At 32.3% G+C, this 15,252-nt stretch overlaps 1 protein-coding gene across 1 annotated transcript; it reads left to right on the forward strand.

The window, feature by feature from the left end:
- Positions 1-521: 521 nt before the first annotated feature.
- Positions 522-1,799, forward strand: LOC133327492 (protein distal antenna-related). The gene has a single exon (XM_061536010.1). It carries the CDS (start codon positions 540-542, stop codon positions 1,797-1,799), a length of 1,260 nt encoding a protein of 419 aa, XP_061391994.1. The 5' UTR covers positions 522-539.
- The last annotated feature ends 13,453 nt before the right edge of the window (positions 1,800-15,252 follow it).

The following is a 15,252-nucleotide window of genomic DNA, read 5'->3' on the forward strand; positions in this document are numbered from 1 at the left end:
CTTATAGGAGTTTGCGCCTTGCAGTTTTGCTAGTATGTGTTACAGTAGGATAGTGATGGAGTATTTTAGTGCTAAGGATGATAAGTAACAAGTTGTTGTCCCAGTAAAGTTTCTTACCGTCCTCAAATTATAGATAGGCACATGTTTGTGCTTATATATGTATCTACGTATGAATGCGTGTATAAGCAACATCATTTAAAAATTTGTTTGCATCCACTATGTATACACATACATACTACTATGTGTCCTAACACTGCATATTTCATACTGTTTGGAGCAATTGGCATGAAGGGAAGATTATTCGCAGAAGAAAATTATAAACAAGTGACGACGATTTCACAACTAGTTTCGCGGATAAACTCGGAGCGAAGAGTTCGTTAAGCACAGCAGCGGAAATCGCTTATGCATAAAAGCCCTCCAAAAGTTTGAAATTGTTTAAACATAACGGGAGCTCTAAGCAAATAATAAAAACCCAATTTTGAAATTTAATACGGATTTGACTTGGTTTAAGGAACATTTACAGTACAGTGTGTTCTACCATGGATACATCAGTTTATCGCCACATGAACATTGGCATGAACACAAGAGGAAAACGTCCCCTGCGTAATATGACACCGAGTGATAAGGTGCGGGCTATTCAACGCATCCACAATGGCGAGACTAAGGCGTCTGTCTCGAGAGACATTGGAGTGCCGGAATCTACGTTAAGAGGTTGGTGTAAAAATGAACAAAAGCTTCGATTCATGTGTCGTCAATTGGATACAACGGACCAACTCAACTTTCCGCTGGGCATGGAAAACCCTCCAGAGAAACGTTTTCGTTGCAACAACCATATGCAGTCTGCACATGCTTCTGGTGACTTCCTCTATAGTCGGTTGTCGCTGAACGGCTTCCAGTTCTCGCCAAACAATAATTTTATATTAGAAAAGAATCCAATAACTGAAATCATCCACAAGCACATTGATGCTGAAATTAATCAAAAGCACATTAAGGATACGTTTATCCAACAGACTAATCTTATTATGCCAGATTCTAGCTTATTGAATCGAGAGTGTCCTCAACTACCTTTACTCGCGAATTCCAATTTTCTGCCCATGCTTCGTTCCAGCTCAGGTCATCAAAATGATTCATGTTCCTTCGAAGTTGAAAAAGTGAGGACCACATTACGAATGCCTGATGTATCCAAAATCAATGTGCCCCTGAATAGTAAAACTAAAATTGGTAGTAACTGTTCGTCATCTCTTGGAATGAAGGACTTGCTTCAAACAGACATAATTTCTAAAGCAAGCAACATTGCCGCAAATGCCAAAGAAAATAAAATAAAGTCGATAGGCCCATTAGTAGCTGAAATTCAGAACAAATCTGGATCTAGTTTAACTCCGTTCCAAATACCAAATTCAGTAAATGGTGACACGGAAAGTAATTTGCTCGAATGGTGTAAATTTTTCAATGCAAGCCTAAACTTCTTGGCCCTGGCAGCCGCCGCTGCATCATTGCACCCCAACACTTCCTGCTCTATAAGAGGCGCTAGTGCCAACAGTATGCTTCCAGCGGATAATGTTAAGAGCCCTGACAATGGAAAGTTAGACATATCAATCGAACAAAGTCCAATTCCTGCAATATACGCAAATAGTGATTTATCAAACGACAGTTATTTTGACAGCGAACCGGAGGACTTATCAGTTCGTTCTATGGCTTCCAAACATTCTAGTTCATCGAATAGTCGATCTGAAAGTCCGGGATTGGAATCTTCGTTTCCACAACAAGTTACATCCGTTCCAAATACTGTGTGCCCATAAGCTGAATTGCCTACCCCGAATGCATAACATGTACATAACTTTAGGTTAAATAGAAAAACTACTATTAAACTTAAAAATATCAACTAATATACTTATATGAATATATGTAATAGTCTACTTTCACTTTAGAATTTCTGTCATATTACCATATATCATTCCTACTAGATTTTTGTATATGTTCCAACTAACAACTGTAATTATCAGATATATAAAAAAATTAAAATAAACTTACTTTCAACAGTCAACATTTCTTTTAGTTTGATTGATCTATTAAAAATGCATGATCCAGTAATTTGTTTATGATATATCATGCAATTTCCTGACAACGAAAATAAATGTTTTTTTTTTTTTTTTTTTTTTTTTTTGAAGCCTACAGCCATACATTTCGTTACGATTTCTGTCATTATTATCTTTTATTTAAAAATATAGAAGTGTTCAAAATATAACTTACGGGATCTTGGTACGAGGTTGTGGTTGATGACATTTTAACAAGTTTCCTGCCCAATGGTCGACATCAAAGAACGAGTCAACACATCGGCGCATGAGATTGGATATACTTACAAATTTTATGTAATGTTATAGTTAGTCGTTTATAATATATTAAGATCCATGATTAAGATTTTGTCTATGTAAAGTTCACTAAGTGTGTCTCGGGTCATTGAAGATGGGGGGTATGTAAAGTACGGCCTGGACGAACTTAACGATATTTTTGCTTGTTTTTAATATTGGTGGTATATACATAGTTGGTTGTTCTTTTTCGAGTTGAGCTTAAGGATTGAATTTTGCTATGAAAAGCGAATCCCACTATTTCTATAGAGCGAAGATTTAATGTTTGTGCTGGCCATTATAAAACCCTGATTTTTAATCCCGCAACCAATGTTTGACATGGGCCCCGGCCACCCCGAAATTATTTTTTCAGAGTAAATTTATGTTTGCAACAACGAATTTATTCATTTTGCAGTAGTGGGAACCAGTGTATGTTATATAGTTCACATCAATTAGTGGCTGGTGTTATTTTTTCTTTTTTTACAATAGAAGGCATGGTTTTAACGATTGTAATTTGTTGATAATACTTCATTGAAGTATATAATAAATAATGTTTATATATATATATATATATTATGTTTTGGTAATTTGTAGGAACTTGACATGCTGACAATTGGAAAGAGATTAACTTTAAATCAATGACATAGAAAAATGTATTTGGAAACCCAAATGCTTGGTCGGACACAATTTGATGTACAGTGCCGGCCACCTAATTAACACACACCTGAAAGGTATGTGCTAATTATGAAAGCCAGTCATATTTGAAGGGGACACGTAATTAGCACATATTCTTTCTATCTGAATGAAAACTTTACATTCAGTCAAAATTTAGAGAATTTGAGTCGATCAGCAAAATATCAGCTGTGTGATATAGACTTGTCAACATACCCCTATATCCATTATCATTTGGTTTCGACTGATATTTTTTTCTACAAAATACTTTTTGTTCTACTCAAACGACTAATTTGATATTACAAATGCTATTAAAAATGAAATTTCCTCACATATGGCGAAATTATACAGTTTTTCTTCCTCGAAGCCCTTCAAAGTCAAAGTGAATTTCAAAATTTGAGTTTTTTTTCGAATTTTGTTTATTTTTATAAATCGATCTCTAGTTATTCTAACAATTTCAGGGCCATTCGCATCTTTCTTTTTTATACAAATGCTGACTTTCCCAATATTAAGTTTACTGTACGAATTGTTGCCAATTTAATATTACAGAAATTTTTAAACTTTTTCATCAGCAAATGATTCATAAGACTTAATTTGATAACACGAAGTAGTTTTTTGTATACATTTCTTAACCCTTTGCGGCCCGAATTTTCACCCGTGAAAATAGAACTATTTTCTGTGTAGAGATTTAATGTAACTACCCTAAATAGGATATGAACAAAATTTGACGTCGCTAAATTCTTGCATTAGTGAGATACGGTACCTTCTTTCCGAAAAATAAAAGTCCAATATAAACAAAAGCATATATTGCATCGACTAAAAAATTACTTTTAATTATTCTTTACGTTCTTTTTTACAAGACTCAACAACAATTTGGAGGGTACAATTCGTACATTTCGAATATGAAGCGATTTAAATATTTTGGACTGTATACACAAATTGGTACTATACATATTTTTGCACTCATCTATGTATTGAAAAGCGTATAACTTGACCAAAAGTTTGAATTTTTTAGATTTTTCTTTTGATATGTGTCGTCCATAATCAGCTCTTAACATATGTAATCCAAAAAAATATATATTTACTTACCGCGTATTAAATATAAGATCTAAAACATTTTGTTGCCTATGGGCAACATTGGGCAATAAAGGGTTAATATCAACGGCATTTGAGTTTAAAATTCCAAGATGTGCTAACTACGTGTCCCCCTCAAATTTGACTTGCTTCATAAATACCGTTATATATCACAAATTTCCAGTGATAATTTTCTGTTCTCATACTTAACCACTCTAGCACAGTACACATAAGTGTTTTTAATAAAAATTATTTAAAAATATTCCAAACGAATCGAGTGTAATTCAAAACAGTTTTCTCTTCAGGTGTGTGCTAATTATGTGACCGGCACTGTATATGACCGAGTCATTAAGCGGTGCAATTATCGATCCGTCTCACCAACTATATTTAAAGTATAACTGGATTTGTCCGAACACTATATCTGGGGTTCCTGAATGTGATGATCAATGTTCAATTGATTTTCGAAGTGAAATCCATATTTTTGACATTGGTCAATACGTTGAAACCGGACTCCACATACTGCTTATGAGTTTCAGTCACAAATAAAATATGAAAAAAGAGAACATTTCAAATAAAATGACCAAAAGGTACTTAAGTATTGTTGGCGGGTATTTGATAAACAATTTGTATTTTGTTTTTTGCAAAATAGACAGGCTAAACCCCAGTTTGTTGTTTTTAACAAAAACAACTATTTATTAGTGTGACAGAGATGACGTTTAATAGTTTCTTTACTAAAACTTTCATACCCAACAGCAACAAATGCCTTGTTACCCGCGAAGTGAGGCACCAGCGAAATTCTCATATATTTTATTTCCTTGGTTAGCTAAGTACTTCGTTACTTCTTGTTACAAGAGAAATTTGGGTATAAAAGTTTTTTTTATTTTCTTTTTTTTTTGTGAAGAATCTATTAATAGCTTCTGGGGATTCCGGAATACTGTCGTTAGACGCAGATAATCCGGAAATTTGTTGGGAATGGAAATCTTAGAAAAAGTGTGGAGAGTACAACCAAAAATGCAACATATTAATTAATTAATAGAAATAATTGGAGAATACACCCAGAAGTCTATTGTTGAAGAAGTGAAAAGTGGTGTATTAGCGGATGAAACTACGGATATTTTCGGAAAGGAGCTGCTAGCAATATGTATTAGATTTTTCAACATGGTATCCATAATAAACACAATAATCAAATTGGGTTTGAATCGAACATTTTAGAGAGGTCAAAGATATGACGGCGCGTCGAATTTATAATAGAGTGCAGGCCATATTAAATCAAATTTCCTTTCTGCAGTATAAATTCATTTTTCCTCTTACATGTCGGAAATTTGCTCATTCTTTCGAAAATCTCCAAAAAGGTCTGCTACTTTATATAGAACTAGCTAACCCGGCAAACGTTGTCTTGCTTTAGCAATACTGTTAAGGAATGATTTTCGGCATTTTGGGTTTATTTTCCAAGTAATATGCGTGAAATTTTTTCATATAGATAAACTTTATATATATCCTTCCACATACTACTGCAAAAATAATTGACAGTACGAGTCGTGAATAAGAATCCGTTTTGTTAAAAAATTTAAAAGAAGGCATAACCACCTCTATTGAACAGAATTCAACCCACATTGACTTACTTTAATAGATTACCGTTAAAACAGATCTTGTATAATTATGCCATGGTACAATAACAAGCGGTAGAATTAGTTGACGAAATAAAAAAAAACTGAGGTCAAGTGTAATGTCTTGTAGTGTGATACTTACTTATAAACATATTCAACAGGTAAAGAAAATATATGGAAATATTATATTGATTTTCACAAATGGGATTGCAAATATGATTCTAAAAACATTTCTTTCCAAAATTTGGATAGATTTTTCTCAGAATACTGTAATGTTTAATTTTAAATACAACTGACATGGCTTAATTAAGGAGAAAATCATAATGGCAACCTTTTTTAAAATGGAATTCATATATCAATTTCAAATCAAATGAAAAATAAATTCCAAAAATTGTATGTATGTATGTCGATTGACATATTTACAGTAAATCGGTCAAAATATATTTCCTAAAGCTACACATTGCTATCAAAATTCAACATAGGTTGTTAAGGGCCCCATACGCTATACATCATGCCGTACAGCATTTATCATAGTATGTGTTTTTTTGAAAGTTTATTTATGTATGTGTGACACACACAATGCATGAAGATAATCAAAATAGTTTTGATTTTGAAAATGAACCCCTATCAATCTGGTAAATAATATTCATTTTGAAAGTTGTCAGTAAATAATTTTGTGTACAAAAATAATAAAATTGTGACGGAATAAAAAACAACTGAATTTACGACTCAAAATGCAATTTTTGGGATTCATCGGCATGACGGCATGATATATAGTGTATGGGGCCCTTTAAACCTATATTTATAAATTTTAGATGCAGGGAACTTAAAAATATTTATAAATATACTAACAACTATGCATTTTAAAATCAAAGAAATCGCAACAGAAGTTCGTTGCCCTGTGGTTTACGATTTACTTCAATTTCCTAATGTGAACATTTGAAGCAGAAAATCATTTTGCAATGAAATATTCAATGATATATTTCAATGACTCAATTGGAGGAAAGATCTGGAAGCTATAGAATTAAAAATTTGCAAGATTTTCATTCATGTTTTTCAATTTTATTTTGAAAATTCAAAAAATATTATATTTTAAAAATAAATCAAATTAATTGATATTTCATATGTTTTGTTTACATTTTTCGACATATCAAACTGACACTAGTGTTACATACAATAACAATTTTCTATGTGGTTGTTGTTGAATTGTATTTGTTGTAGTTTTGCAGTTACCTTGTATACTTGTACCATGATCAGCAGGTTACATAAACCTAACTCTTGTTATTGTACCATAGAATTTGATTTTTTAACAATCCATCAAACGTTCTTTTGCCTTCTAAAATATCCGTGGATATAATTTTGTGCTAATTGAATTCATTGAAATAAAGGCACATATAAGTTAGACATCAAGAACCCAAATTGTTGTCATGTAGGATTCGGATTTAATTAAACTCAAATTGTCAATTCGTTTGCAACACCTTATTCTTATTCTTGACCAGAATATAATTCTATGTCGATTTATACATTTCCGTTTGTTGAAATCACGATAGAGCTCGAAATACTTATGATAAAGATTTGAAATTTTGCACATACACCTAATTCTGTTTTTACACGAATTTGAAATAACACGAGTAAATACGAAAAAATATTTCTATTTTTACACGACATAATTTGAAATAACACGAATAAAAAAAAAAAAAAACAAAATTACTTTTTTTACATGAACTATTTATTTATTGAAGAAAATTCTGGAATGCAAAGATCCTGTTATCGATAATAACGCTGAACTTGCTGATATAATAACAATGGCCAATGCAATCGGTGGGGATGGATTCGATGACCTATCGTTAGCAGATGTAGAAGAATTGTTGGTAGATGAAAGCTTGAGCGAAAATGAAATTATAGATCTCACCCTTGAGACTCGTTATGATAAAGAACATAGTGACAGTGACGAAAGAGATCGTCCAATTTTGAAAGGATCTCTAATTAAAGAAGGTCTTGATCTCGCTACAAAATTAGGTAGTCATTTTGAACAACATGATCATGACGAGGAACGAGCTGCCAAATTTCAACGTGAACTGAAATCATTAATGGCATCTTACAGGGAAGTTTATAATGGATTAACGCGAAATAAAACTCAATCTAAGATTACTGATTTCGTTCAAAAATCTACTGATGTCCCAACACAGTCGGCTAGAAATGATAATGATCAACAAAATCATTCCAAGGATGGCAGTGATATTGTAGTCTTTCGCAAACGTTTACGTTTATTATGAGACAGTGACAATAAATAAAATTGTTTAATGTTTAAATTTTTCTTATTGGCAATGAATTTCTGGTATTATTTTTTTTATGAAATCTAAATTTTAATTTATTTTATTATAATTTAGTTTATTTAATAAATTAAAACGAAAAAAAAAATTTAAAATAACTACAACAATATTTTTTTTATTATTTAGTCTAATTTTAACTTATTTTTTGAGGTCTAGAACCAATCTATTATTTTTGTACTTGGCCAGTATCTTTTTTTACACGAATTTCTCGGGAACCATTCTATCGTGTAAAAACAGAATTAGGTGTACATTGTTACTACTCCTAGAATTGTAGGTATTGAAAATGGGATATATCGGTCTACGTTTTTGTATATTTCCCATATAACGGTACCCAATATTCAGTATTATGGGGATGTTGATCATATTTTCAACCGAATTGACTGAATTTTTATACTTTCCTACTATAAAATATTGACCCAAATAAAAAATTAAACATTTCCAAACATATTAATTTTTACCAAAATTTTGGGGTAGCCCCATACAGTGTTATTCCACAATATTCGTTATATTTTTGTTTTAAAAAGTTACCATAATTCCAACTAGGCGTACAAAAATATTCAACTTCCCCACTATAGTAAAATGTTTTGTACGGCCGTATTACCCGAATACGTCGAATTCATATCTCTTAGAGAACTAAACAAAATTGAGAACAAAAATACGAAATGTTTTCAAATATTTCACATTATTTTAAAAGAAAAACATTTTATCTTCTATATATCTATGTATATCTATCTTCTTCTATATATAAAAATGAATTGCTGTTCGTTAGTCTCGCTAAAACTCGAGAACGGCTGAACGGATTTATGTCATCTCAGTCTTGAAATGTTTGTGGAGGTCTTGGGAAGGTTTAAAAGGTGAGAAACAAATCGAAACCGAATTTAGTATAGAGCTATTTGGATTGCACCACGTCGTTGTTGTTATTTAGAGATATTTTGTGCGAAAATTGATAGCGTATCATTCATTTAAGCCTTGATTTTCAGTTATTAAAAATTTTCAAATATTTCATTGCCATTGTATTGAAACTTTTTTTGTAAGAGAACAAAAAAAATTGGGATGCATATCAGTGAATGTACACGCGATCACTGTATGTAAACATTTTCCATAAAATAATAAAAAAAATTTTCAAGGATGAAAATCAGAAGACATTCGGAATAGAGTTCTGATTCTATGACCCATGCCCTAGATTATTTTTCTTGAAAATAATAATAATAGTTCGCAACATTACCTAAAATGTTGCTATTCAAATTAAAAAAAAACTGTATCAAAACATGTACTATAACAAAGATTCTCATGATGTTACCTATTCGTATTAAACATGTGAGTATAAAATTACAAATACCTGAATATGACAACTACCGATATTATATTACATGAGGACATCTGATAACATGTAAAAACGTTGTTAAGATAACCTCTTATACCTTCCAATGCGAAGATTTCTTAAACCGGTCGGGTCATTTATATTGTGGTTGTCCATGCTCTGAAAAAATAAGTTCAAACTTATTGACACTTTGTTGGGAAAAAGGAGGCGTTAAAAAGTTCAACATATGATATATTACACCTACTACAGTTGGAATGGATATATATTAATTTTTGGTACGAAGATTATGAGAAAATATCGAACTATGGGGGACACCCTTATATGGGTTCTATCCGGAAATATGGACCAATATTGATAATGTTTGGTAAAGCGGTTTTGATCATAGAAAATAACACTACAGGAACTTTGGTTGAAATACTGGACCAATCTCCCCAAAATACCGAATATTGTGGGTACCGTTATATGGGAGCTACCTGAAACAGTGGACCTATAATGAACGTACATTTTGGGATAAATGCAAGGTTCTTTCAGGGAATTCAGATTCTCACATACATCCTGTATTATTTTATTTTATTTGGGCTATTCGGAAGCCTGGACGAATATAAAATTACAGCCAAATATCAAAGGATACCTTTATATGGCAGCTACCCATATTGATAATTTTCAGTAGGGAGATTTTCTGCTGAAAAAAAGTATCCCTCAAATTAAATTACAAACAATCCTTTTGAATATTGGGATTGCCGTTATATGGGAGTTACCCTACAAAATGAAACAAATATCCTATACTATGTACTGTAAGGTTACTTTATGTGAGCTCTATCAAATACCAAGGTATTAGAAGCGATCTGTACATTTAATCTTATGGTGAAGGGTAAAAACCAAATCTAAAATGCCGAAAATTATACATCAACAATATTGCTAAGGCAAGACAAAGTTTGCCGTGTACTCTAACAGTAATTTTATTTTTAAATATAAGTTTTCCATCTCTATCCTTCAATCTAATCTAAATTGTACAAAATTTAGTACCATTTAGTACACATAAGTCGAATTTTCAAAACTTCCGATATATCTCAATCCTGCACTCCAACTGCAATATTAATTAAAAATTTTTGGATCTTAGCCCTATCCGTTCACGCAAAACCAATTTGTTAACTATTTGGTACCATATAGTACTTTTTGTTTATATAATTAAGAATTTCCAAAACTACGTCAATCCTACACTCCAACAGTAATTTTTATTCCAAAATTCAGCTCAGCTTTATCTGTAACAAATAATCATGTTGTACCAAATATAGTACCATTTAGTACACATAAGTACTCTGCTTCCATATCTCAATTCAATTTTCCAACACCAACCATTATTCCAAATTTTAGGTTTCCAGCTCTCTCCAATCACCCAAATCCAAATTATACCAAATCTAGTACCGTTTAGTACTTTTTGTACACTTATATACGAATTTCCAAAGATGTCTCTATATTTCTCAATCTTCCACAGTAATCTTAATTCCAAATTTCAGGTTTTCAGCTCAATCCATTGAAGTAAAATTCAAACTATCTAGTACTTTTGGTACCAATAAGTACGAATTTCCTAAACTACCTCAATCCTACACACCAACAGTCTTTTTATTTCCCAATTTGAAGACTCTAGCGCTACCAATTACAATTAGAACTAAATTTAGTAAAGTTTAGTACTTTTCGTACACTTATAGGACGAATTTCCAAAACGCTTTTGTACATCTTTCTACCTGACCCACATTCCAAATTTCAGAATTCTAGCTCTTCCCGTTCGCCTAATACAAAGGGTACCATTTTTGGTACGTTTTAGTACTTTTTATAAACTTCTATTTCGAATTTCCAAAAACCCAGCCTTATCTCACGCCTACACACCAACAACAACCCACACTCCAAATTTAAAGATTATAAATTTTTCCCCAAAAAAGAGGGTAACTGATATCCCGGAATGACATATTATAGCTACTACAATGGGAATTTTGGTAGGAAGATTTGAGAAAACATGGAACAATGGGGATAGCATTTTATGGGGGCTACACGGAAACTTGGTTCAATATTTAACATTTTTTGGTAGGGGAATTTTTACTCAATGATCATCCAAAATAACTTTAACTTTAAATCTAAAAACGTGCCCAAACACCCAAAGCATAGAATAATATAGCGTGCCATTATATAAGGGCTATTCGGAGGCTTCGGCGAATATAAATCCAGTAAGGAAAGCCGTAAAGTCGGACCGGTCCGTCAATGTGATACCCTTCACCACTTTGGGTATATTCAACAGATGGAATCCTAACAGACGTCGCATTTTTGAAGGACCATAAACATGTCATTCTGCAAACTACACTAAATTTTGATCAGATATGGAGTTGCTTCTTACAATGGGACAACATCGAGGGATATGTAGGTACTTTGTTGCACCATTTACATAAAATTGGACGAAAATGTATATGGAAACTATATCCAAATCTGGACCGATCTTCACGAAATTTAAAACACGTCGTTCTAGACTTAATTTAGTACGCTATGCCAAATTTCGTGCAAATCAAAGGATATATAGGGACTTTGGTAAACTATTTACCTAAAATAGGACGAAAATATATATGGGAGCTATATCTAAGTCTAAATCGATTTTAACGAAATTTAACACACATCGTTCTAGACTTAATTCAGTACGCTGTGGAAAATTTCGTGCAAATTGAAGGATATAAAGGGACTTTGGGGAACCATTTATATAAAATCGGACGAAAATATATATGGGAGCTATATCTAAATCTTTGGTAAACTATTTACCTAAAATAGGACGAACATATATATGGGAGCTATATCTAAGTCTCAATCGATTTTAACGAAATTTAACACACATCGTTCTAGACTTAATTCAGTACGCTGTGTCAAATTTCGTGCAAATTGAAGGATATAAAGGGACTTTGGCGAACCATTTATATAAAATCGGACGAAAATATATATGGGAGCTATATCTAAATCTGAACCGATTTTCACGAAATTTAACACACATCTTTTTAGACGTAATTCAGTACGCCGTGCCAAATTTCGTGGAAATCGAAAGATATATAGGGACTTTGGTACACTATTTACCTAAAATCGGACGAAAAAATATATGGGAGCTATATCTAAATCTGAACCGATTTTCTCAAAATTTAGCACACGTCGCACAGTGGGTTAGAATACCCTGTTTCCTTGGATTAATTAAAAAATAAAATTTTATGTATCGTTAAAAATTGTTGCACACGGTTAAAGTATATAAAATTCTACATCACTTGTCGTTGAAATAAATGTCAAAAGTGGACTGGTGTTTTTGTAGTGAAACTTCAAAGTCAAACATCATAGAAATTTTTGTGCCAAAAAAGACTGAAAAAAGTGAAAACGTTCCCGTTGGAAATTTTATTTATTTTAAAAAGAATTGTAAAAGTTAAACATTTTTCAATGGAACCATGAAGTTTAGGTTATTTTGCAAATACTTCGTTAACATTTGAGTATGAAATTGTTTTTGGAAGTGATTAAGATTTAGTTATTTATATTGAAAATGCCAAAAAAAAAAATAATATTTTTATATTTTAAATGGATAAATAGTTATTATTCGTCCACATTCGTGTCAAAATTTTTGGTTTATATTAAAGAGGACATATACCTGTGTTATATTGCAAAATTTTACGCTGCCCTTTTGTGCCTTTTAGAAGCTATGCATTGTTTAATACAAGTGTTGCAGCAGTCAAATTAGCTAAAAGTCACATTGATCTCGTGACTGGTGCTGTTGTTGAGTGTTGTGTTTTCTTGTTTTTCATGTTATTTCTTCTAATTATTTTATTGTTGTTATTTTTGTTTCTTTTAATAATATTCTTTGTTACAATAATATTTTGTTTTTGTTTATTTTAATAATATTCTTTGTTTTGACAAATAGTGATTTTGTTGTGCAGTTGCAAGTAGTCGGGTAAAAGGGTTCTTTATTAGCTTTTTTTATAGATACAAGTTCGAACGTTGTTTTTTATAATCTTCGAAGCTTATGATGAATTCGAGCGCTCAAACAATGAATGACAAGATGACATTTTTAGCTAAAGAAATCCAAAAAACGCACCAAAACGTTAAAAAAAATCTGCCGAAATAACAAAAATATATGTTAATTTAAAAAAAAATCACGTGTCGGTTATATCTGTATCCAGTGGCCATGAGATTAATAATGAAACATTTCAAATATGTGCACACAATACAGGACTACTTTTTGTTGAAACGTATCCTTGGTATAATATGCCTACCACTTTGCACAAGTTTTTTATTCACGGACCCGAAATTGTGTCAAATGCCCTTTTACATATTGAGCAATTATCAGAAGTTGGTAATGCTGCGGACAGAGATGGCCTGTCAGAAACAGTGACGTAAATGACATACGTCAGAAACAGGGATGCAAAAGTTGGTACAATTGTACTAATTTTAGCACTATTTGGAAGTCAATAATACAATAGCACCCCAATGATATATTTAGCACTATTTCTAAATTGTATCAAATTTTTCTCACTTAAGGGAACCCCCTCTATCTATTTTAATTTTTCAAGATTTTAAATGGGCTGGTAAATCAATACCATTGCACATATATAATGGAAGATTTAAAGAGAAGAAAAATAATTTACAAACAAGCTTTGTCATTGTTTTTTGTAATTAAAGAAAAGTCCTTATTTTTGATGGCGGGCATGATAACTCCTCATTGGAAAATCGGAATCCGAAAATTCGAATGGTGTTGGAAAGAATACATGTCTGGCTCTCGTATGAACTAGGATTATTGACTTCGCTCTAAAATTAACAAAATGGCGGACCTTTGAAATAATGTTTTTGGAAAATTGCTGATTTTTTTACCAAAAACCAAGTTAAAAAATAAGGAAGATCTTCACCGATTTGCTTTATCCTAGTTCATATGATACCTATACACTCACAGAGAAACGTGTAAAAATTTGAAATCGATTGGGTTATTAGTTTTTGAGTTATCGTGCCCGCCATTCGCAAAAGATAAAAACGCGTTTAAAGTTTGAGAAGCCCTTTAGCCATCACTTGATGCTGACACAATATCTTCAAGAGTTCTTGAGATTTTCACTTGAAATTTTGTAGGGACACTCTTGAATTAGTGTAGATTCGAATAGATTCTAAATGATTTCGAAGCTTATTCCCAAAAGTTAAGACTCCATTCTATTATTTCAGAATTTTTAAACCCTTTTTATATCCTCCACCATAGTGTGGAGGGTATATTAATTTTGTCATTCCATTTGTAACTCAACGAAATTTTCAATAAGTATTGATCAGGGTAAAATTCTATGACGATCTAGCCATGTCCGTCCGTCTGTTGTAATCACGTTATCTTCTGAGATAGGTCGTCAAAATTTTGCAGGCAGGTCAAGTTCGAAGATGGGCTATATCGGTCCACGTTTGGGCATAGCCCCCATATAAGGGTACAACCCAATTTTCGATATTTTGGGATTCTTGCGAGCGCTATTCAACCAAATTCGCTGAAATTTGGAACACTGGGTTCTTTTTGGGTACCAAAAAAATTACAAATATCGGTCCAAATATCGGGTAGCCCCCATATAAGGGCATCCCCAATTTCGGTATTTTGGGGTTTTTGAGCGCGTTTTTCAACCGAATTCGCTGAAATTTGGTACGTTGGGTTCTTTTTTGGGTAAATGTCCTCACAACAAATTATAAATATCGGTCCACTTTTTTAGTAGCCCCCATATAACCCAAATTCGAAATTTGAAATTTGGTTTTTTGTAGTCGCATAACAAACAAACCTCCCTCCCAAAAATTATTAATATTCGTCCCCTATTAGGGGTAGTCCCCATATAACCCCCTTTTTATATTAAAATAGTTATCTGATTTGTTCCGCG

This window comes from Musca vetustissima, unplaced genomic scaffold (assembly GCF_032173495.1).
Source record: "Musca vetustissima isolate MV318-11 ecotype Yass unplaced genomic scaffold, APGP_CSIRO_Mvet_v1 utg13229, whole genome shotgun sequence".
Classification (NCBI taxonomy): domain Eukaryota; kingdom Metazoa; phylum Arthropoda; class Insecta; order Diptera; family Muscidae; genus Musca; species Musca vetustissima.